The sequence below is a fragment of the Pipra filicauda genome, unplaced genomic scaffold (assembly GCF_003945595.2).
Source record: "Pipra filicauda isolate LSUMZ 115617 unplaced genomic scaffold, ASM394559v2 scaffold34_size3990699_pilon, whole genome shotgun sequence".
Classification (NCBI taxonomy): domain Eukaryota; kingdom Metazoa; phylum Chordata; class Aves; order Passeriformes; family Pipridae; genus Pipra; species Pipra filicauda.
Window position 1 is genome coordinate 1,867,367 of NW_024104476.1, and position 26,234 is coordinate 1,893,600.

The following is a 26,234-nucleotide window of genomic DNA, read 5'->3' on the forward strand; positions in this document are numbered from 1 at the left end:
TTTGAGATAATTTGGAGGGGTGGAGACTGTTACGACCCGCCCCAGGAAAAGGGGAGGGAGGTGTATCAGTAATTCCCTTGGGGTGGATTAGAGTGAAACGACACTGAATAACTGGTGTCTGAAAACATATATTGGTAAGGTTTATTTTAACAATTTTGTATCAACAGGTATCAACAGGTATGCTAGCATTTTGGGTGTTGTCATATAACAGCGTGGCATAGAGATAACCTTTGGAGGGGGGAGAAAATGCATAGGGGAGAAAGACAGGATAAGAGTAAGGGAGAGTAAGGAAAAAGAAAAGATAACAGTGGAAAAAAAACTTATATAGTCACCGCCCGCAGGGTCCAGCGATGACACTTGGTAGTTGCAGCTTCCATGTCTGTCAGTTGAAGTGGTGGCCTTGATCTGCTGGAGGTGAAGGAGGGAAGCCCCCACACGCCAAGAAGTTATGAGTTATTATATCCATGGTTAGTGTCACGGGCCATGCCTCAAGCCTCCAAACTCTCCCTGGGCCCTGCGCAAGAGTTTCTGTGTCTGGCCTGTTTCTGCCTTTTTTTAGATTAGCAGAGGGGGGGATGGGCTTTTATGGGCCGTCAGAGGTCCTGCCTTTTCAGGGCTTGACACCTTCAATTGCCCATCAGAGGTATAATGCAACAGTCAAAAGCCTGCAAGAATCTCCTAGAATGCATAAATCATCAACCATTTCAGTCTCTGACAGAGACCTCTGACAGAAGTCTCTTCCCTCACATTCAAAACCCCTGGTTTCTCCAGGGGTACAGAGAGAACAAATATGCCTGGATGTAAGTGAAAAAATAATTCTTTACCAAGAAGAAATGCTAATATTAATACTGATAAAACTGGCTTAAACCAACTGATGAGGAGAAACTTCCCAAGCCCTGCCCACCAGGCCAAATGAAGATGGCAGCCAGCCTCCTCAACCTGGAAAAAACACATGTGGCCACAGGACAGAGACCAGATGGCCGCCCCTCCATGTGTTTCGCCATCCCCACACCCAGAAAACCTGGCAGGAATGGTTGGAGAGCCAGTGCTGGAAGGAAACGGCGGATAGCAGGGATTCAATACTGGCAGGCGCTTGCGTGGTGATGAAGTGCAGCTGCAGTGCCAGTCCAGGCAGTCAGGGCAGGGCTGTTAACCCCCCCACGTGACTGGAAGGACCTCAAGACTCTGGTTGGATCCAGTGATGAGACTTTGTTGTTGTAGTTTCGATGGTCAAAGTGTTGGTTGAAGAGGTGGCTGTAGTCCTGTCAAAGTGGTGGTCGCAGTCTGGATCCGTCAAGGTGGTGGTGGAAGCCCCAGGTTTAGGAGGCAAACTATGTGGAAGGGCAGCCATCTGTGCTGTGTGTGTTTTTTGCAGGTGGGGGAGGCCAGCCACCATCTTGATTTGGTCTGGTTGGTTTTAACTGAGTTTTATCAGTATTGTTATTGGCATTGTTCTTGGTAAAGAGTTATTTTTCCACTTACATTCAGGCGTATTTGGTCACTCTCTCTGTATTGGAAAAACCAGGGGTACTGAATCTGAGGGGAAGACTTCTGTCCAAGGTATCCGCCTCGCCGAACTATCTCAAACCAACACAGCTAACTATCATCAAAAGCTCATTTGCAAGCACCTGCAAGCAGCATTTTTTGCCAAATAAGAGCAGGCAAGATTATATTTCATTTGACACAATAAATTTTCTAAAGTAGAGAATTAAAAATGTTTGTAGAACAAAGAACTTCTTGTAACCAAGGCTGATAATAATTATGAGTGGTTCAGCACTGTCAAGGTACCTTGGAATGCTCATTGTTTAACCTGGAAAGTCTACTATAACATGGTGTCAGTATTACCTGAGAATATGCACAAAATAAAGAGTCTCACTGGCTTAATCACTAGAATTTCACATTTAGAAATAAGTAAAAGTGTTATGATCAAAAATTTTTATGCTAAAACAGTTTGAAGAAAAATAAATAAATACGCAAATAAAGTAAAAATGCAACAAGAAATAAAAAAAAGGCCAACCCCCCCCCACCAAATCCAGTAAACCAAACCAAAACACTGAAAAAATAACTGTATCAGAAAATACATGGACTGTCTATCTTTTGTTAATACATAGACAGGAAGAGTGATTTGAAGACTTAAAGTAAACAGGTGCAAGGTGGTAATACCTTCCCAGACTGTATTATACACTTTTTATTGCACTTCTGCTTTTTTTAAAAGCTTCAAATACAATATAACATACAGAAAATGTAGTGTCATTGTACCAAAATACTAAAGAACATTCAAGGTTTCAAGATAGGCTTATATTTCCAAGATCCTATTATATGCCTATAACTAGCTATAGCTGTCTTCATTAGCATCACCTGCACTCTCTTAAAAACATAAACAGATCTTGTGTATTTCTGCCAAAACTTTATATCCAAACTTTTATGCCAAACTTTCATAATCACAATTTATTTTTCTTTAAGGCAACAAAATGCAGAAAAATACAACAATTAAATGTAATGACAGCATCAAAAGTTGAAAAACTACCTGTAGAACAATTTAGTTATTTCACTAGGAAATCACATAAGTCTGTATCAATCACAGTCCTTTGCAGAATTGAGTTTATGAAGGCAGTCTGCTCTTCCTTGTAACCTTGTAATACTACCTGCAAAAAGGTGTTCCTGTTGCTAGGTCAATTTCCTTGCAATACAAAGTTTTCTGTACTGAAGTATTTTGACAAGCAAGAATGTTGGGGGCTCTGCACTGTATGCATACTCAGAAGAATCACTACTATATAGTGAGTCATATTTTTCCTCTTTATGTAAGTGCCAGTTTGGATCCCATCAAATCTGAACAGCAAATAGTGCTCCCTTGCGGTAAGATTTTCTAGTGAACCACTCCATACAAACACTAAAGAGGTGATGATAAAGATATGAATAACCTGTGTACCTCCTCTTGGATTACTGCTGCCTTAATTTTAGGCTCTAAATCATTTTCAAGATCTGTAAGTTATCAGCTCCTGACAGACTAAAAAGATGGGAAGGAATGAATTGTCTCCTGAGCAACACTTCATTCCAGCAAGAGATTCCTCTAATACAGAATAAAAAACTATCTGAATAAACATCACCGATGGGAAACACATTGGTTTGTTTGGTTTTTTTCCAATGTGTCAGAACTTCAGTTCAGGACTTAAAGAAGTAAAATCTCAAGGATGTGAAGAGCTACAGCAATCCACAGGTTTGCCATCACTCATGTTGGATCTCAGTATAGGATGCTTTCTGGATTTTAGTTTTGTGATTACTACTGATGCAGCTGGTATGTCAAGATGGACAGTGTTTTCAAAGGCATATTTTGGGGCTGGTTTACTGGGTTTCAGCAGTGAAATTTTTTTGTTATTATCCCTGCCTTTTGTTATTGTTCCACAATGTTTTCATTAATTGGCTTTGCTTGACTTTTCATTATATGTTGGATGCATCTGTACTGATTGATATATATGGCACTAAGCATGTGGAACTGAGAATGTAATCTCTTGGTCGCAGAGCCAATGCTGATGAAATCAATGTCAAAGTCAGACTCCAAGGTGCAGCTAATTATAAAGATGATGGTGTTGATACTCACGTTTTTTTGTATTTCTTCCCCTTGGAAGTGCACGTCTTACTTTGAAGTAAGGGAGACTGTTAAAGCTTGTTAAAGTTTTAGCTGAAGGACAGTAACAGACCATTTTCTCCCTGTACCTCTGTGGTTACTGTGTTTTTCTGCTTTGTCTGTATCATTCTCTACTTTTTAGTAAAAACTGTTTTTTTTGTTTCTACACGTTGCTCAAAAAGCCTCATCTCTATTTTCAAATTTACAGTAAGTCCAGGAGGGAGGGTTTCTATTGCATCAGAGGTCCCACCTCCCTGGCAACATTGTCTTTAACTCAAAACACTTAGGCAGGCGCAGAGAAAAAAATAGAGAAGTTACCCTACTGTTTTTCAGTGTACTCCCCAAGCTTTCTGATGGTTGATACTACTGATGAAAGATATTATTCCAATTTTTTGTCGTAAGATCTGTTCTTCATCATTGCCTTCAATTTCTTCAATGTACTTGTCAGGATTTTTCAGAGCTACAGCTTTCAGCTGGCTCTGTATCACTCTGAACTAGCTTCCCTTAAAAACTGATAGTGCGTTTTAGGCACTGACAGAAAATGGATTACCCCTTTCTACAGCTTTTCTTTTGCTGTAGTAATTGACTGTGTTGAGCCCAAGGAAAAAGCTCTACATTGAAGTTTTGGGTTCTGAGCACGTCCAGAGCCTAAGTAGAAAGGCTTTAGGGAATGCAGTAAGATATGTGCAGCTGCAGGAGGATCTCAGGGAGTGTGTATCTTCGCAGGGTCCAACATTGGTATGATAGAGATTTCTGAAACAGCTGACTCCAATTTTCTTTAATAACTACTCAAAAATCTGAATTCTATAAACTTGCATTTTTTTGTATGTAATCTTCACAACACATTTTGTAGTAGTGAGTTCCATAAGTCAATAAATATAAAGCTTTATATGAAGTACTTTCATTTAAATCTATTTTGATGATTTACTTGAATGAGATTTGATTTTGTTATGAGAAATAATGAATATTGCATCTCCTCTAGACCACTCATTTGTAACTATCCTATCTCCTTCATAGTGGTTTGTTTTTGTTTGGTTTTTGGAGGTGGATGGTGTAGGTTGTTATTTTTCTCCTTTCTAAAACACGAGAAACTACTTAGGGTTTAACATTTTTTCTTCAACTTATCAATGTCAGCACAGAAGCACTCATCCGGGGGCAATGAAGTATTTGAGCTTGTAGTATTAGTAATAAGGTGAAAGGATAGCAGACTACAAAGAAATTAAAAATAAATGAAGGAAAAAGCCTAATGAGCCAATGCTATAAAGCAAAGCCAAGAAACTTAGCTATTTGTATAATTAATTAAAAATACTGTAAGGTAAATGTGTATAGATTAGTCAAGACATCAGAGCTAGTATTTTAATAAGGGAGGTTAAAATACAGCAGGAGGATAGCTATACAAGCAGTATGAAGCAAAAAGTAGTCAATGTTCATGCATAACAGCACACACTGGGTTCTGTACTCATGCCTATTATCAGTTGTGTGGGTAAAATGAACAATTTTCACTTAAAACCACACAAGATGTAATAATTTTTTAATTTAACATTTAATTGTGCTAAAAAAGGCAATTGCACTGGAACTTAGATTGGTCCCCCCTTCCTCTCCCATGCGTCCTTACATTACCTTTAAAACTCATCATAAAATCACATCAAAACCATTCTATAAAAGCTATGACATGAAAACCATTCTGTGATAGTATACAACCCTTTAGTTTTCTATCTACTGAAAAATCATTAAAGTTCCTATATCAATAAATGGCAGTCTGGTTAATAAAAGACATTAATTTTCAAGTGTATAGTCACTACAGATATGCAAAAGCAGAATTGTTGTACTCAAAGTCCACAATAACAATAGCTACAGAAAAGACCGGGATTACACAGAATGACAGCATTGAGTCAGAAGGAAGCCCTCAACTGACATAACTTAGAAGCTGTAGCAATCAACAGAACAGAGACCTGTTACAAGCCTTGATAAACTAGGTCTGAAAAAGCGAAGACAGATACTGTTAGAAACATAGCATAACACAATATGGGTCACAATATGTGGGAAGCATGTAGTGGTAAAGCTGCACACTCAACCTCTGCAGCACTTTGCACAGAAAGATGTTTCAGCTTTCCCAACTGTTTATCTCAAAGCCAATACATTTGTTTGCAAAGGCACATTCTTGAGCAGACACTTCTCTGTTATTTCCAAATTTCTTCAAGGCCATGTACAGGGGGAGCTGTGTTACTCTGAATTTTGCATACAGCAAAATACTAAAGGAAATTAAGAAGACTTCAGGCAATCTAAAAAATCTAAAACACAGAAGTAATATATAAAGTATGATTTTTAAAGTAAAAAAGACTATTAAACATCTTTGCATTGTCTATTACCTGAATTTATTTCTTATAAAAGCAGCTGAAATAAAGATTCCACAATGCAAATCTTGTTATAAAACAGAAGGCCAACTTAAGCAGGCAAAGTTGAGAAGTTAAGCAGTTAAAGAGATTTTTTTTTTTCAAGAGACTTTTTTCTTTTGCCATATTTCACACTCTTCAATAATATAGAAAAAAATCATCCAACAAGAAGTGATTGACGATATAAAAGAAATCTATTATGATGCCTAAGTACATCCTATGTCTGGATTAAGAGTACTGGTGTTGTTTTGTTTTTAAGTACATATGTAGGTCACGCTATTTGTGAAAAGCTTCTAGGCGCATTCTGTTTGGATCTTCTGGATGTCTCAGGGCCATTCCGAATCGCAGCAGCAGCTCAATGTAAGGTGGCCAAAACGACTCATTGATTGTTACATAAGGTTCATGTGGTGTGGTCATTAATTTATTTATCAGAATCTGGAAGACCAAAAGGATAAGATTTAGGAAATAAACAAACAGCTAGATTTTTATCTCCTTTAACCAAATCTGTACAAATTCCTGTAATGTAGGCAATATAAGAAATACTGACTACAGGAGAAATACAAGACCTGTTCAAAGTAGAAGCAAAGAACTTCCAATTAACTTCATTGCATCATTTTTTATGTAAAAATTAGAACCGGAATTCTCCTTTTATTGAGAATAAATATAGACTAAATTCCTTATCTAAATAGAGAATTCGTTAATAGAGTTAAAAACAAAATCAGTTTTGACATACATTTTCAGTTCATGGAGACAGTGTTTATGCCCTCATAATATTGCTCATCAGGAATATTGCACACATTACAGATTAAGTAATCTTACCCATCCCATGGTGCTCTCTCTATTGATCCCAGATATTTAATCTTTCCACTCAGAGGTTCTAAATGTTATACTTTCCCAATTTCAGTAAGTACAAAATATTGTCTGCCTCTTATTGCTAAAGACAAACTCAAAATCCTTCCTACCAGACTATATTCTTTTTTCACTTGTTGCTATTTAAAAAAAACAAACTCCAAATACACAACTGCTCCTCAGAACATTCAGAAGAATTGTTCCAGTTTTGTACTTATTTGACCCAATTATGAGAATTTACTCCAAATGCATTATTTGAGATGAATTTTTACTTAGTCTCTTCTGTCATCTGATATTCCAAAATAGCCTTTAGGCTGTAACATTTATATCTGTATGTAAGAAAACACTTTTCAATTTTAACAGGGATTTCAAGCTAGAACCACATCACTCAACAAATAAAAACCTCCCAGAAAACAAAGATAAGGGACACTGACACTTTAGGCCAAGACAGTTAAAATTAAAAACAAATCTGAATTTTTCAAAGTAGTATGTTCCTCCAAGTGGAAATCAGGCATTACTTGGATGTGTTCACATTTTAAGGAGATTAACAATAACATCAAATATGAAGGGCAATTTTTAAGCATTAGAAGAACTTTAAAATTCTAATTCCACGAGAAACTGTGCCAATTCTAAATTCTGATCTGTTTTCAAGCTCTGCCTAATTTGACATTAATAGGTACGCTCAGATATCTGAAGCATGTAAAATTATTTTGATGATGCAAGCACAAAGCCTGGGTTTTAAACTAAAGTACAACAATGTCATAGTGATCAGATAACAGCATCTTAATACCAGAAAGTTTTTATCCATTACGTTGGGCCTCAGAAAAAAACTTTTTCCCTCAGGGACATTTTATATACATAGATGCTTTGAACTGTTTGAAGAGAAAGGATAGAGGAGGAATAAGAAACTTCACTTCAAATGCTACATTTAAGGCAAGAAGGAAAATTATGCTTTGTAATTCAAATTCATAGATTGCACTGTAATTAAAAACTTACACAAAGCACTTATAAATTAGAAATGCATTAATTGGACCGGTTTCCTCATATGAGAAGATAATCATGCATGAGACTACATATTAGTTGGTCCTTCTGAGATTACACATGAACTGATTCTTCTGTAACTGTTATTGCATTAAGTTTAGAAAAATTTTTATTGAAACAGTACAAAATATAGTGTGAAATGGACCAATTTTTTTGTTAAGCACTGTATTTTTCTCTCCTAATATGAGCCACTAAGGCGCCTAAAACTTCTTTAAACTAAACATTATAAAATCAAGAAATAAGAGATAACCACACTCCAGCTTAAACTGAAGATTATTGCCACAGCTCTTGTAAAAATTGGGGGTTTATTTTGATAGGAATTAAAACAGAAAACTGACTTATCTGAATATCTCTTCTTTCAGTTTAAAACCATTCCCCCTTGTCCTATCACTATCTACCTGTATAAAAAGTTGCTCTCTCTCTTTTTTACAGGCCCCCTTTTAGTACTGGAAGGTTGCAATGAGGTCTCCCTGAAGTCTTCTTAAAGACGTAAAATTCTTAAAAATTCTACATTAACTATCTTAACCAAATGCCAGATACTGTCATTCATCTTAGTAATATTAATTAATGCATACCACTTTATGGCTATTGTTATTATTATTATTATATGATCTGAGTATTGAAAAATCCTCCAAATCTCTACATAATAAAACTATCTTACCTCTAAAATGTCTTGCAATGCTAGCAGTTCTACAGCTGGCTCTGAAGAAAAGTTCTGGAAAGATAAACATCCCCACAGCCAAATTAACAAAACCTCAAACTAGTAAGGAAAGATGTTAATTGACAAATGAAAATAATCACACAATTATTTGATTGCATAGTACACAACAGATGAAAACTTTTACTTAGATTTAGTCATGACAGAAATACAAGGTAGTATTTAAAACTAGTTTTAAAACCAGTTCAAAATCCTACACTTCAAATGTAACATTTTTTTAATTATTAAGAGATTAATCTTAAGTGATCATGTTTCTGTTTGTGTTTATGTTTAAATAAAACCAAGTACATCACATTTATAATGTAGTATAGTGCAGAACCTTCTATGAATATGAATATGTTAGGGAAAAAATGTTTTTCATGAGCTTTGGATAAATATTTACAATACAAATTTGACAAAACTCAAGACTTCATTTCATAGTGCCTTAATATTTTTTCATGACTTGCCAATGAATATTTATTCACTCTTACTTTAAATTCAATTTTGACAATAATCAAAAATCTGGGGGGGGGGGGGAAGGTGATGATAAAATATTATTAAAAAATTACTTGTTTTCCTTTGTAGCAAGCAAATCAAGCCATTTGTCTATACGCCAATAGAGATTCCTTAGGTAGCAATGCTACTGGATCTGCTTGTGCTGTTGCATGGTGAACCTGATTGTTTAATTTTTCAGTTTTATCCTTTTTACCCTTCCACTTCACTTTCAAAAAATTAAGGAGGTAATGCAGCACTGGCACCTGCTTACTCAGCATTGCTATTGAGTAAGTCAGTTAAGTCCTAAGATATTAATAGCTGTGCTGGACCTTATAGGAACTTCTGGAACAGAAGAATACAAGCAAGAAAGAAAAACTTGTAAAAAGCAAGTTCTGGCACCTTTTTTTCAGTCACACTTTGTAATATTATCACCTTCAGAGTCAGAAGGGGGACACACTGCCTGCTCCATGGCAATGTTGCAAACCATGGAGGCTCAATAATACCTATCTTTGTGCCTTTATCTTGATACTTGGCTGAGGAAATAGAACTTACACTAAGTGAAAAACGTTCCTTAGAGCAAACGTAAGGATACTTCACAGCCTCGGCTGTTTTATTTCCCTGGTCAAAAATACTGCTTTGTAACTTTAAGGTAGTGGGTTCAATATTCATGTTTCAAAGCTGAAATCAGATTATGACTTCAGCAATTATTAAAATTGATTGTATACAAAGAATAAGGATATTAATGTGAAGAGGTTTGCACTCTCACAGAACTAGCAAACATATTTTGCTAGGTTTATCATACACATTGTATACTTCGTAAAATTATTTTACTTATATATTTTGTCACCGATACAATAAGTACCTTTAATTAATTAATGATTATAAAGTCAATTTAAGCAAGATGTGCAGCATTTAGTTATTTAACCTGAAAGGCACCTTCTTCTCCCTTTTGTTAGATAGATTCGCATAAAGAATATTCCTCAACTTACGACTTTTCATATTCTTCTCTTGAAAAAAAAAAAAGTCCTTTTTTATCTAAGATTTAAAATGCAAGCTAATTCTTACCACAGTCACTACCTATATTAAAGGTGTTGGACTATAGCAAGGGAAGCTAACCTGGGCTGCTGTGACCCAGTCTTCACTCTCACTCCCAATCCTAGATGCATGTGCCTGCTGAAAGAAGGGTGGAACTTGACCAGCGAGGCTTCTAGCAGTTCACACTACTGTGCAGCTGTGTCCTACAAATGTCAGCCCCACGTATTTTTCTCATACAGGACTACTGCGAACATAAGATGTTTCCACAAAGTGTAGTTTACGGGGGACCTGTAGTTAAGCCACTGAGACCCAAATGAGTCAAACAATATAGAAGAAACTGAATTCACAAGGAGTGAAAAGAAAGAAAAAGATATGTCAGAAAACAAACTGTGTTTAAGAGTTCAGGAAATGCATAAATAAAAGTTAAACTAAGGAAAGATAAAACCTTGTGCTGAAATTATTCAAAATAACTTTTTTGTTTTAGTAAGAGTGATTGGTGACAGCCAACTTGGCTGTCTTCATTCAAGACCAACTGCACCCAACAAATTTGGTGGCCTTTTATGATGGAGTTATAGTGTTGCTGGAGAACGGAAGAGCAACTAATGTCATCTACCCAGACTTGTGCAAAGCATTTGACATCCTTGCATCCAAAGCATGACATCCTTGTCTCTAAATTGGAGAGACTGAGAGCAAAATGTGTCATATTTACTAATAGTGGGAAACGAAGGCATTGGTATGCAGAAAAACTAAGATTAAACAAAATAAGATGTTTGAATAATACATTGAAAAAGATCATCGTGTCTTGAAATCTCCACTTAGTATTTTTATATGCAAAAGATACAAAATACCTATGTGCAAAATCAAGATTGTTTTTAACTAAAAGCTTCCTCAGTTGCAAATAACAGATAGAAAGAGACAAGGGTGTAATTAGTTGCTTTGGTGATAGATGTGAGCTAGTAGTTTTGTTTATAATATTGTTTTTTACCAGGTTCCAAAAAGATCAATCCAAGTGAAAACAAATATAGAAAATGGGTATTATTAGGATAAGCCAGGGAATTGAAAAATAGTCTTACGTGAGAACATAAAAGTGTTGCTGTCTAAAAATGCATCAGGAGGAATAAACACAAGAAAAAAAAAGACTATTCTAAGAAAAATACTGGTGTAAGAATACATGGATCTGTGTTAGACATGGATAAATTTAGACTGGAAGCTATGAGAGTTTCTAACCAGAGTACTGAGGTGCTAAAAAACCCCCAGTAGAAGCAGTAGTAATAAAAATTATCTGTTTTAAAATGGAGCTCAATGATAATATTAAAGGATAATATTAAAGGAATTATATTTTGTGGTTGTCTGAAATAACAGCGAACTGGATGAAAGAATCCTTTCTGTTTCTGTCATCTTAAGTATGTCTGAAATAAAAATCAAGCCCCTGCCTTTACTTTTCAGCTTTTTCGTATCTATCAAATACTAGAGTAATAGTTTTATTTTTACTGCAGACTTTGAATTTATTACGCAAAATACTCCCTGGCTGCCTATTTTCCCTAAAGTTTTGAGATAATTTTTGGCCCAATTTGCCTGAACAAAATCTGATGGTTAACATTCTAAACTACTCTGTAATTAGAAACACTTGTCCTTATTGTTCTAAAACCACTGTTAGACAATTAAAATTTGCTTTGCCAAGGAAAACAGGAATCCACTTGCCTAGCTGAGTAAAAAAGAAAATGGACCAATTTGGATTGAACCCCCCACCATTTTCAAATTTGGCACAGCTTGCAGTTCAGTAGGAAATACAATACAGTATTATGCATTTAGAAAAGAAAATATCCAGCTAGAAACACCCTTAAATAATATAAATGAACCTGAAATATATAAATTAAACCTAAAGGATTATCTGCAAGAACTATACTTATTTCAAAATATAACTGCAGATTCTATGCTAGTGACTTTAAACAGATACTGCATCTAATTAAATAGAAATTGAACATGTTAAATTTAATAGTCATAGAAAAATCTTACCCTTTTTATGGCACTTCCACTATCCTGTGGAAGGGGAAAATGTTCATCCAGGAATTCACCCAGTGCACTCAAGAGTTCTTTCTTATATGTCTTTAATTGCAACATTTTATTGCGCAGTTCCTCCAATCCTCTAATTTCCAAATAGTAAAAACATAGCAATAGAGTATGAAATCAAATAAAATAATTTAAAAGTTCCTCATAAGTAAAAAACCCCCTCATATTCAGTTCTTATAAATGCAACATCTTGAATGACAGAACATAGTAGCAATATTTTCCATGTTTCAAATCTGGATTACTGAGCAATTATTTGAACTATTTAGCAAAACAAAGAGTATGTTTTATGAGTTTGTTTGTTCATTTGCTCCTGTTGATATTTGAATTCTTCAATATAAAAACTGAACAGTGTAGAAATACCTTGTTTTGTAAAGTTGTTCAACTTGGGGTTTTGTCTCTTCTTCAATTCTGTTAAGAGTATTTAGCATCTGTTCCTGTTCCTCATACCACTGCTGTTCTCTTTGAAACATGAAAAACAGTAAATGGCACAACAGAAAAATAGTTCTTCTGGGCGGTCAAAAAAAAAAAAAGCTTAACAGCATTCTAAATTCCAAATTATTATATTACCTTTCCAGATCTTCTTCTAGTTGTTTATTCTTTGAACAAACTGCTGATAGCACCTTTTCAAGATCATTCTTTACTTTCTGCAACTATAAAAAAGTAAAAATGAAACTACAGTTTGCAGGTAGCCCAGTCTGTAGTATTCATTCTATGTAAGGCTGCATCTCTAAATCTGATACAGAAGGCCAAAATGATCTGCAGATTCTTAAGAAATAAGGCTATAGTGTGACACACTATTTTAGAATCCAGTTTAAAATGCAGGAGGCTCTTTAAAACATTACTGTCACCAGTTGCTCATTAGTGTTTTATTGAAACTTTGCAAAACAACATAGTTAATTTTACCTGAAGCAGATTATGGAGCACACACATGAACTGCTCAGCTGATGAATGACTGAGGAGAAAATGTCTACAGCACCAGGGCTGTATTGTCTGAATCACTGCAACTGCTTGCAAGAATGAATCCATGCTAACTGCACTAACATCAAAACTATAGAAAACAAAGATGCTGCAAAAGAGACTAATGGCTTCCATGATTTAAATGGTCCTTGATGCTATGGACATATCTGGGAGAGGAAAGAAGGAGAAATAAAACTACTGCAGCCAGAAGCTATAGGCACTGCTGAATCTAGGGAACAGTGGACTCTCACTGGGCTGGGTCATTCATTACAGAATGGGTAAGGAATACATGTTCAGGAATACATTCAGTGCAGGTGTACAGCTGCAGTGTGAGCTGCTGGTTGAACCCCTGGTGGGCTGGAGCCAAAGCCTGAGCCAACATGCCATGAACTGCTGACCCCTTGCATAACAAAGGGCCCAGGGACCTGTGGGCCTGCCAGGAGACCTGGACACTGAGTCTCCCCAGGAGCCGATGACTCCCTGACTTTCCAGGGTTTAGACCAAAAAGGTGTAAAAGCTCAGGGTATAAAGGTATAAAAGGTATAAAAGTTTTAGGTCCCTCCTCAGAGGCAACCTTTGAGTTGTTATTTTGTTATTATTGCACCATTATTAAATTATGTTAAGGTTCTGGATGTCTGAGACTTTTGTGGGAAACCTGAGGTCAAGCCTCAGGTATGGATTTCTTACTCAGGAAGGCATAAGTAAGGAAACCTATCTTAAGGGCAGGTGTCAGAGGATGGGGTGAGGCTCTTTTGAGTGGTGCCCAATGATAAGACAAGGAGCAACAAGCACAAACTTGGAACACAGGAAGTTCCATCTGAAAATGAGGAAAAATTACTTTAATGGAGGGTGAGCACTGTAACAGGCTGCCTAGAAAGGCTGTGGAGTCTCCTTGTCTGGAGATATTCAAAAGCCACCTGGACACAATCCTGTGAGGCACTTAGGGACAGGGTTTAGTGGTGGATTTGGATGGTTGGACAGGGGCAAAATACCGTTTATTGTGTGTTACTTACTCACTGACTTGTGCAGTAAGTCAGTTTAAAAGCTCATTCATTACAACTAGAAAATTTTAGTAGTTACAATACAGGGGAAATAAACAATTAGAACAACAACAATGCCTGAAGGAAAATACACAGTATCTTAGCAGTAGTCCATCCCAAGAACAGTCATAGGAAAATGCAGCAATTTTATATAGGTTTTTCTTTTTTTTCCCCAGCAAAAGTTTATTATCTCTTAACAAACAAAAAGACTTACCTCTTCTTTTCCTAATTCTAACAATACATCTGGATTGGTAGAAATTGCTGAAAAATAAAATGAATTGGTGGGGTTTTTTCACTGAATGATAAAGACTTATTTATACTGAAAAGCAGCCCAGCTAGAGAGAAACTTGTGTAGCCTCTAAAAAACCAGTTTGGCTGTCAGCACCAATTTAACCTTTTTTTGTGGTGTCCTACTGAACTAACCTACTATCATGATTCAGCAGTTTAAACTAGACTGAAAAAAGTCCAGTGTTAATGCCTCTGTTATACAGTGCAGTTATAATGCCTCTGAACTAGCCCCAGGTATATAGGCATAGGTACATAATGACTGCATATCACATTTCAATATACTTCAAGATAACCAAGTCTGATTTTTTTCAGCAGAAGGCATTCCATCAACATTACCAATGTGGGCAATCAGACTTCACCAGTCTTCCAATTCCATGTTAAACAGCCTCCAAATGCTTCACCAGGACTATAAACCCTACTATTTTTAAGAACTTAGAAAGCATGTCCTCATCCCTTCTGTTCACAAGAACAGCTACATGTAGGGAGATGAAAGGCCTAGCAATATCAATATTCTAAATCTAACACTGAGCAACGACAGTACTTAAGGGAAAGCATGGTACAATTTAAGAATATGGAAATGTTTCCCCAGAATGCTTCTGCAAAATGCAGTGATTTATGGATCACGGATTTTCAGAATAAAAAGTGAACTGTTGTATTTTACAGCCTTGAGTGCAGTCCAGTCAATTCTCACTTCCATGTCAACTTAGACCATCTGTATACAAGTATGACCTTTTTTGAAAGTGAACTATTTGAACATACTAACAGGAGACATGAAAGCTGCTCTAACAGATTTGAATCTTAATATGACAGGAATTTTTTGATGAAAGTTTGGGCTTCAAATCTCTTAATCTTAAAAATAATTATTTAAATAAAAGCTTTTCCTTTAACAAAAAGGAAAACCCTTACCCCTTTCCTGAAAGCACTAAACATCTCCTAAATACGTACTCTTGATTTCATAAATTTAGAAAAGTACTTTTTTTGTCATGTTACAGTTTTTACCTCAACAAATTTTGAGAAGCCTTAGATGAGTAGTTTTAAAAGCAGTGTTTGTTCTGAGATGAAAATCAGAAAAATTACTGAGTTAAAAATACACAAAATTACATGTCCCAGTAAAATCCCTTTTACTTAGGTAATTAGTGTTTCTAAATATTGACACAAAATTTGACTAGTACGCTGCCAAATTAAGCTTAAGAGCTGCAGGAGGTAGTGGTCTGTGCTATTATTAGAACAATACTTCTTTAATTACATGAATATCCTACAACCCATGATAAAACTCATTGGTAAACTTTTATTCCCATTAACTGGTGTATTTGAAGAAACCCATACAACTCTTCCTCCTGCAACTTCCTGCTGACATGATTATTATAAGCCCTCACTTATCAATTATTATCAATCTCTACTATTGGCTTCTAACACTTCCTCATTTTTAGATACCTAATCCTGAGTTCGTGCTTCCTGTTCAATTCATATTGAGTGAGTATGAGAATAGAAGGCCACATCTTCCTGGGAAAGAACCACTAACTGTAATTTAGTGCAGGAACAATGTAGATCTGAGACACTGGGGCAACGCATTTACAGCTGCCATTGTAAAGTCACTGGTTGTTTTATCTACTAACAGTTAAAGCTTTTTCAGTTGCAGAATCACTACACTTGCAAAAATCAAATGTCAGACAGAACTGTCTAGTGATACATAGCACAATTACTAAGCAAAATACTACCAGATGCTAGGAAAGTAAAAGCCACTACCATGCACATGTTTACAGAAACTCCTATTAAAACAAAACAAAAAGGCATTTGGCAGAATACTGTTATTTTGCAAAGAAAAATAGAAATTATGCAGAGACCATGACTGTTTTATACGGTTTAAAACACAATTGCTTTCATTTCCTTAGTTTGCAAAGGTGAAAGTTAAATTCTATTTTTATAAGCCAAATGCTTTTTAAAAAGTTTAAATTCAGCTGATTTAGCAGATCTAGAGCTACATAAATAGCAGCAGAAATGGAGAAAGAACAAGAGACCAAAGTATAAGCTTCACAAAAATAAAATTTGCATTGTGAACTCAAGTCTGTTTGCCAATATTGTGGTCAAAAAAATGTAGAACTGCCAAGTTATAACCTCTGAAAATAAGGTTTAAAATTGAAATGCTGACAGGCCCTCATTTACAGGAAATTAACTGGCCACTATTAAAAGCAGAAACCAAAGTAACAAGACAGCCTGACATTCATGCTCTATTAGTAAATTGTATGAAATCAGTATTTCTGCTATTTTCATTTAGATAATTTCAGATAATGCTTTCAATTAAGTAATTCAAGACAAACAGTAGATAGAAAAAAGCCAAGATGGACAGACAACTAAGCAAAGTAGACTCATCTTCATACAAGCATTATAACTATATATATTCAAATTCTTAGCAGCAATTTCTTTTTAGTTCCCTTGGAAAAGTAGCCAAAAAGGCAAAGCTGTGGCTGCAAAATATTATTTGCATTACAATATGCATAGATAATTTCTCTATTAAAAAATTAATAATAAATATTATAGTCTGGGAACAAGTAAGAATAGTTCAACAAAGCAAGCCAGCAAGCCAAAAAAATAGGTCAAGCCCTAAGGATATTTTTAAGCCAATAGTTTAAAGTTTATTATATGTATTTTAGTAAGGAAATTTAACAATCCCAGGTATTTCACCCAGATAAAAACTAAGTGCTTTCAATTAATTTGCTTTAAGCCAGCATCTTATTCATGAATAGCAGCAGGGAACCAGTACATCCTAAATTCATTCAATGCCATACACTTTTGGTCTACATACCTCTCAGAAGTATTTGAGGCTGACAATTCTTAGACAGGCTTACAAAGCTGAACTACTAATTTATTCTAATAGGGCAAAAGTATCTTTTTATAAGAAAGAAAAACGATTTTTTCCCAGCTTCTCTCATGATATGCAGCTAGTACATGGACTTTGAAAGAAGTTGGAGAACTGCCTCTAATGTTGATCTGAAAAGGCATTTCCATTTGGCCAAATGACAAAACATTGGAATTCACCATGGGCTGTCTAAAACACATTCCTATCATTTTGTAAACACTAAAAAACCAAGCCTCTTCTGGCTTAAAAATATTCAAATGAGCCAATGTATTAATTTAAAGACTAACTGGTAAGTTTTACTGGGTTGACAGGTGCTAACAGGTCCTTGACAGGAGACGTAACAGTGAGTGCTACCAGTATACTAATGACAGTGTAGTGTGAACTGTTTTAAGAGTCTCCAAATGGGACATCTGAAAACACAGATTACTTTACTCGCACTTCAGTTTTGAATGGTTTTATTTCCAGTCTCTGACCACATCACCTTGTGAGAGAGTGAAATCAGTCAGCACTGATGCTTATGTAAAAAGAAAACTTTGAAGAACTGAGGAATTTATACCTTTTAACTGATAATGCTTAACAAATTTAAAAAATCACTTGTGTTTTGTGCTTTGCAGGATCAGTAAGTGTCCCGGATTTCTGTTTTGTTAAAATAAAACTCTAGTGTCTTTTACCATCTTATCTTGAGCTGAAATCTCCAATCCCTGTTAAATCCAAACCAGGTATTTTATTATGGTGTAATGGGCTTAACACTAAAGGTCTACTCCAAAGTTTCAACTAATACATCATAATACAACATACTTTTGTGAAGTATTAGTAAAAAAATAATCAGAGGAGGTATATATATATATATATATATATATACACACACCTGGGCAAATTATTGTTAGCTTATTAGCAATACTTGCAAAGATTTAAAAAAATGTAATAGATTCTTAAAAGACAAGATGAAGACAATATTATTTGACAAAGTAGTTCTGTTCTAAAAAGGAAACACAAATGAAAGATGGAGAAGAAACAATCACACAGAGAATAACATGAAGGAGCATAACAGCATAATGGACTTTCGTTATTTTGTTAGATTTGCTAACAGTTATGTTTCCACTTAACTGACTGATGAATGGTGGCATAAATCATGCATTTATTTGTGCAGAATTATAAGATTAGGTTATAGAGGAAATCACTTCTAAGTCAACTTAGAGCTGAAGTGCAAAAAGAATAAAGAAATGAAACATACAAGCTACTGTGCGAAATATTTAATTTTTAAGTAGTACGAAAACACAATCAGCATCCTTTACAGGGAAACAGTTACTTACTTTCAGGACTTCTCTCATGGCACTCTTGATAATCTACTGTTAAAGCTTTCCATTGCAGCATTAACAAGGCAAGCTGTGTAACAAGAAAAGAAGTATCTCGTAAAGTGTTAAATTGCACTGGTGTAAAATGATGTAGAACAGGATAGAAGTTAAATTAATAAGTTCATACAGTAGAAAACAGAAGAGCATCTACGACAATAGAACACTTATTCCTTCAAAATATTTTAAAATCAGTTGCAGAGATCAAAAACATTTATATTATTTTTTCAAAATGGGGAATGAGAAGGAGTCAGAGTTGGCATTTTTCCCCTAATTTTCTTTGCAATGACTACAACTAAAGAGGAGCTACTAGAAGCAATGACAAATACTTCACATCCTGACTTCTCCTTCATGGCTGAACTTGCTTATCCCACAGTTGGACAACATGTCCAGAAGGATACTATGATGGACAGTATCAGAATGACACTTTTCAAGAAGAAATTACATAGGCACTAATTAGGAAATAGTCCAAATAGGTATTGAAGTTACACACCTCTCCATTTTGCTGCCTATGTTAATCATTCATCAGTTGTGTGCTTCAAAGTTAGTAAATCTGTCCTTATCTTGACCCATGAGGCTGCAGTTATATTTCCTTTCCAATGTCCAGGTGAGGAGGGATAAGCAGCTTTAGTGGGCACCTGGTGGCAAGACAGGGTCAAACCCACCACAGATGCACTGAGGGTCCTAAGGGAACTGGCAAATGAAGTGGCAAAGCCACCAATCCATCATATTTGAAAAGTCACAGCAGTTTGCTTAAGTTTCTGAATGTAAAAGGGTACACATAACCCTTATTTTTAGAAACAGAAAAAGAAAGATCCAGGGAACTACAGATTTGTCAGTCTCACCTCTGTGCCGAGCAAGATCATGGAGCAGATCCTCCTGTAAAATATGCTGAAGCACGTGGAAGATGAGAAGGTGATTAGGGGAAATTAGGGGAAAAATGCCAACTCTGACTCCTTCTCATTTCCCCATGTGACTTCACTAAGGGTAAATTGTGCCTGACAAATTTGGTGGCCTCCTATAACAGGATTACAGCATTGGTGGATAAGGGCAGAGCTACTGATGTAATCTACCTGGATTTGTGCAAGGCATTTGACACTGTCCTGCACGACATCCTTGTCACTCAACTGGACAGACACAGATTTGACAGACAGATCACTCGGTGGGTAAGAACTGGCTGGATGGTTACTGTCAGAGGGGCAGTCAACAGTTCAATGTCCAGGCAAAGACCAGTGATGAGTGGCAATCCTCAGGGGTTGTTTTAGAGACCAGCACTGTGTAACATCTTTGTTGGTAATGTGGACAGTGGGATCGAGTGCTGCCTCAGCAAGTTTGCTGACACCAAGCTCTGTGATGCAGCCAACATGCTGGAGGGAAGGGATGCCATCCAGAGGGACCTGGATGGCTGGGCCTGTGCAAAACATGAAGTTCAACAAGACCACACGCAAGGTCCTGTACCTGGGGTCAGGGCAAGCCCTGGTATCAATACAGGCTGGGGAATGAATGGATTGCAAGTAGCCCTGTCAAGAAAGACCTGGGGATCCTGGTGGATGGAAAGCTGGATATGACCCAGCAATGTGCTCTTTGACAACCATGACCTGGGCTGCACCAAAAGCAGTGTGGCCAGTAGGTTGAGGGAGGGGATTCTGCCCCTCTACTCCACTCTGGTGAGACCCCACCTGAAGTGCCGCAACATCTCTTCTCCTCCGAAGAGAGGCTAGGAGAGTTGACGTTGTTCAGCCTGGAGAAGGCTCCAGAAAAACCTTAGGGCAGCCTTGCACTACCTGAATGGTATTTGCAGGCCTAAAAGAAAGCTGGAGAGGGACCACTTACATGAGCATTGTAGTGATAGGGCAAGGGGCAATGGCCTTAAGCCGAGAGAGGACAGGTTTAGATTAGATATTAGGAAGAAATTTTTTACTGTGAGAGTGCAGAGACACTGGAGTGGGTTGCCCAGAGAAACTGCGGATGCCTCATCCTAGAAGGGTTCCAGACCAGGGCTTTGAGCAACCTGATCTAGTGAAAGTATCCCTGCCTATGCCAGGGGTGCTGAAAACAGATGATCTTTAAGGTCCCTTCCAACGCAAGCCACTCTATGATTCTATGGTCTTTATAGAAAACAAAGTATTTAGTGGAAAATAAAAAAACCCAAACAACCGTCTTACCTTGGTATCTGATTTTAGCAGTGTTTCTATTCCTAGAAGCATTATCTTGCTTTGACACTGGGTAGAAAAGAAACAAAACACAAGCAATGTTTGTTTACTCTTCCCTTTTGTAACAACAGAATACAATCCTTAGAAAGTTGAACATAACTTTTTAAATATAGGAATAGAAGAGTTGTGACTTGGATCCCACCACATCCCTTAGATCCTTACCCAGAACAGCAAATTAAGAAATATTTTGAAATCGCACCACAGTAAAGCAGAACTTAATTAAATGGAAAGTAGAAAAGTAGCAGCTAAAAAAAGATGTATCATTTGACTAAGAAGGCAAATTATGAGGGAAAAGTTCATATAGGGAAAAGCACTGATCATGTGAAGAACATGAGAAACTGGGAAGAGAGTCATGCACAAGGCTGAACAGGGAAGCTGCTGAGAACTTAACACACTTTCTGCTACTCCTCTGGCTCTCCAAAGAGATTAATCCCATTTTAATACACATTTTTAGGTTAAAGTCATTTAGGGCAGTATACTGCACCCTTCAGAAGTGGTCTGACTTTCAGAAGTGCACTACATCAGCTCCCATGATTGCAATGGGAAGTATATGCAGTCTGAAATTCAGGCCACCACAGATATCCAAGGCTTCAACAGGAGACATCTGCTGAACACTTTCTTGTTTCATAACTGTCAGCAATTCAACCTATCCCATGACAGGGCAAGATGTACTCTACTCAACAGTAAGCAGTACTTTGGAAACCTTGTTGTTAATGTCTGGAAACCAAAATACAACGCAGGATTTCTCCTACAAAAACTGCTAATGATGTCACACAACCATTTGAACATTACATTGTAATCATATACCCACGATCCCACTCAATGACTATTAGTTGTTTAAACTTCTTTCTGAAACATGCGCATTCAGAATGAAAAATCAAAGTAATGAAAATCCTACTATTTTTATCAACTTCCAAAAATAACAGACATTATTACTTCCTGTATTATTTTGGGGATGATGGGAATGAGATACAAGATATCTAAGACTTTCAATTAAATTCAAAATAGTAAGCATTCTAACTTCCCTTCTAATTTGAAAATTTCAAAGAAAAGTTCAGGTCTTCCAAACACAACTTCAGAAACCCAGACAGAGAATTCCCTGCCACATTAGTATCTTTAAATCTGATTATGTAAAATTATTGCTCTGTGAGTTGTCTGTACGTTGTTCTACTTTAAGTTCAGAAATACCTTTACTTCCGTTTTTGAAATTTTACTGCTTTGAACCTACAACTCAGAACTCAAGCAGATAGCATTCAAAATTGAGCACAGCAATTAAGACTGAAAATATAACTTAGAAGATGACCTTTCATGAGACTTGGCAGAATCTTATAGAATGCACAGTATTCCCTCAGAACTGACAGAAGTTTATCTTTCCTGGGATTCCCTAAATAAAACCAATCTGCCCTAAAATGTTATTATTAGCATATTGTACCATATATCAGAGAGAGATAAATTTTAACCATGATGATATAACCATCAGTTTGGATAAGCATTTGCAAACATCTTTGTCCTTTTATGCCTCTCCTCCTATTCTCTCCTTTAAGCTCCAAACTACTTGTGAACAGCACTGGAATCCTATCTTGTGTGAGGCTAAAGAGAGAAGGATCTCAAGTCTCAGTGTGCTGGTACTACCATAAGTAAATAGTTTAATTTTCCCTAATTTAATACATACTCCACGCTAACTAAATCATAACATCAGCACATTGTAAACAACCTTTGAATGCAAGGCATCCCTCACCCCTGCCAGCACATCTACCTTTGGCCTTTTTATTCTTTTTGTTTTGTTGTGGTGGTTTCTTTGGAAGAGATGGGGTAAGCAGGCAGTGAATAAAACAATTCTGACAAAAGTTTACAACAAATCTAGTCTATCACTTATGGTTCCCATACCTGTTCCAATTCCTTCCAGATATTGTTACATTCCATCAAGAGTTCTTTCTTGGCATCTACAGGACAAAGTTCACTGGTGCGTTCTGCCTTGGTGGGTGCTGCATTGATGGGTTCAGCCTAATAACAAGCAAACAGAATAGTTATCGTGTATATCTACAATAATTATTACCAGTTACAGAATCATACCTGCCACTTCAGGTCAAATATGCAACAGAATGCAAAGCTTTCAATTAATGCCCCTGCAGTTCTAGATAGCACCCAATTATTAAGTAAAATCAGCTAACTATATGACTATAGAAAAATCAGAAGACACGAATAATTCACTTTTAAAATTGAATCACAAAATCCTAAATTTTCAAATCTGCTTTGATTACCTGCAATGGCTTTTCTTTTCAACAACTTTAATACAGAAACAATAAGAGAATCTCACATCTACAAAGCTATGCTTTTCCTCCGTATATCTGCAAAATTCTTAAGCAGTTACTTCTGCTCTGTCTTCCAATAAATGTCCTAATCTATTTCTCCTTCACTACAATTCAGATTTTTGATTAACAAATTAAAGCATCCTCAAAATTACTAGAAAAACAAACAAAAGAGTCAGAAAAATATACAGGCAACCAAGGAAAGAGGGCACCAAGACATCTGAGAGAAAAATTAATCCAAGTTAAAATAAAAACTTTGAGAAATGTTGGGTCAGAGAGAAACACACACAATTTCAGAAATTTACTCCCAGTTAAATCTCTTAAGATACCCAAATGACAACAGCGGCTAAGATGGGAAACATCTTAACAAGAAGGGCTAAAATGGCACTCAAAGGAAACTTTTCTCCCCAAGGTAAAACAACCAATAGAAACTTCCTAGATGTACTAGATGCAGAAAGCCTTTAAAAATATTTAAGTGGATCACTAAGTCCACCAGATTAAAGAGATTAAAAAAAAGATCTAATATACATCTCTTAATAATGCACAAATTTCTAACTCAACTTTTTGTTCATTTTCAGAATAAAAACACAGAATCAGAGAAAATTATGTCAAAATCCCAAGTAAATTAAAAGGAGTCAAATATTCAGCTAGTACTCCCAAAGTTCAAGGATGACAAAAAAAAAATCAGAACATCTCACTGAATGCTGGAACTATTCTAGAGTACTGAAAGGTAGCAATACTTCTACTAATCTTCCAGGCTAATTTATTGCATCAATAATTAAAAACAGAACCCTAGAATACCTAGCTTGCCATGATCTGATAAAGTCTAAAGAGCATAGTTTTAGCAAAGGAAAATAATTATCTTCTTAAGAGCCTTGGAATGTTTCCATCATATAAAAGAGAAGTAGTTCACATAATTTATTAAGACTTCTGAAATGCCTCAAGCAAAGACTGCCTAGAAGAAACTAAGAAATAAACTAAACAGCCTTGAGATGCAATGTACTTTTTTTCTGAGACATAAAAAACTGCAAAGGAGACAAACAAAGGGAGTTTGAGTGGGGGGGAAAAAAAAAGAAAAGAAAAAAGGGGAGGAAGAAAAAGTACCCAACCTTTTGAAAGTTTGAAAAGGATCTTGGGGTGGAATAAAAAATCCATATTCCCCCTGCTGTCCCCTGCAATAATACAATTAATCACCATACAAGTATTATATGAAATAAAACTCTGAATACACAGCCAGGAAAAAAACCACTATACAAAAATGATCAAATGATTCTGTTATTCTTGGCTTTAAATTTCTAGACAACGTTTCAGAATGTACACATTGTGAGATATGAGAGGCAAGCCAAACTGACTTGTGATCCTTAATGCTGTGCTCTTAATTACCTCACATAGTGCATATACTGGAGTATATCCTTGTAGCTTGCAGTTTTCCCTATTTCTGTATGGTTAAATTAGGTTTCTATTTTTACACCATACCTGAAAACTGAAGGCTTTTTTGGCATGTCATGACTATTAATGCATTCCAATTTCAATACGTTATTCCTTCTGACTTTGTTTTAGGACTACATAATTAGGTTACCAAGGTAATTAAACTGTTGGACTGATTTGAGCTCTGATTGGCCAATGGTGATGTGGGGATGATGGGGGACTTCCTGAGGTGCAGGTTGATAGAGAACTTCTGTCTTCTTCAAGCTGACTTCCAGCCCAAAGAGCTCAGCAGCATCGGCAAAGCAGGATGTTAAACAGCTGCTGAGCTGCTTCTGTGTGGGCAACAAGGGCGGCATCATCAGCATAAAGCAGCTCCCGGACAAGATGGTTTAAGGTCTTGGTGTGGGCCTTCAGTTGCCTTAGATTGAATAGACTTCCATTAGTATGGTATCGAATGTAGATACCGTCCTGATCATCGAGGTCTGCTGTGGCCCTTTGGAGCATCATGCTAAAGAAGATGGTGAATAGGGTAGGAGCGAGAACGCAGCCTTGTTTCACACCATTCTTAATTAAAAAGGGCTCAGAAAGTGTGTTGCCATATCTGACTTGGCCGTGTTGATCCTCGTGGAGTGAGATGATCATTTTAAGGAACTTGGGGGGACAACCTAAACGGCCTCATCTCCTCAGATGGTAAGATCGACGGAGAGATAGACAACAGGTTAGCAAAGGCATATAGTGCTTTTGGAAAACTCCACAAAAGAGTATGGCGTAATAAACACCTGAAGAAAAGCACCAAGATCAGTGTTTACAGAGCCATAGTGCTGTCTACTCTCCTGTATGGATCCGAATCATGGGTCATCTACTGCCACCACCTGCGTCTCCTCGAACGCTTCCATCAACGCTGCCTCCGTACAATCCTAAACATCCACTGGTCAGATTATGTGACCAATACATCTGTTCTAGAGCAAGCAGCAGTCACAAGTATTGAGGCCATGTTACTGAGAGCACAGCTGCGATGGGCAGGGCACGTCCCCAGGATGAAGGACCACCGCCTCCCCAAGATCTTGCTTTATGGTGAACTTGCCACCGGCTGCCGCATGAGAGGAGCCCCGAAGAAAAGATACAAGGACTCCCTGAAACAACATCTCAGCCTTGGCCATATTGATCACCATAACTGGTCTACTCTGGCCTCCAACTGGGAGGCCTGGAGACACACCATCTATAACGCAGCTGTCTCCTTTGAGAACACACGCAGGATCACCCTCGAGGAAAAAAGGCAACGCAGAAAGAACCGTGTATTGCAGAATACACCATCTAAGGAGTCTTTCTGCTGTGCCTTTTGCAATCGGATATGTCTGTCTCGTATTGGCCTCATAAGCCACCAGCGTGCCTGTAGCAAATGTGGATAGAGCCTTCCCAAATCTTCATTCGCGAAGCCTAGCCATGGTGACATAATTAGGTAAAAACTACATGCAGGGACAAAAAGTGTGCATTGTAGACTCTATGCCAGCCAAGCAAACAGGTAAGCTTTAGGAAAGCGACAGAATCACATAATCCGTCAGATTAGGAGGAACCACAGAGGGTC

The 26,234-nt window shown here is 36.9% G+C and overlaps 1 protein-coding gene across 4 annotated transcripts; it reads right to left on the reverse strand.

Moving 5' to 3' along the window:
- Positions 1-4,959: 4,959 nt before the first annotated feature.
- CENPK (centromere protein K) lies at positions 4,960-25,900 on the reverse strand. Of its 4 annotated transcripts, none has more exons than XM_039384399.1 (10): positions 25,866-25,900; positions 22,800-22,916; positions 20,865-20,921; positions 18,661-18,733; positions 14,417-14,463; positions 12,773-12,855; positions 12,566-12,664; positions 12,152-12,281; positions 8,570-8,623; positions 4,960-6,453 (listed from the first exon to the last, which is right to left on the reverse strand). In XM_039384399.1, the coding sequence occupies exons 1-10, from the start codon at positions 25,866-25,868 to the stop codon at positions 6,295-6,297; spliced, it is 822 nt and encodes a 273-aa protein (XP_039240333.1). In that variant the 5' UTR covers positions 25,869-25,900; the 3' UTR covers positions 4,960-6,294. The 4 variants fall into 4 exon arrangements, with proteins under 4 accessions (XP_039240333.1, XP_039240334.1, XP_039240335.1 ...); XM_039384400.1 differs by lacking the exon at positions 25,866-25,900 and adding an exon at positions 24,698-24,873; XM_039384401.1 differs by lacking the exon at positions 12,566-12,664.
- Positions 25,901-26,234: the final 334 nt, after the last annotated feature.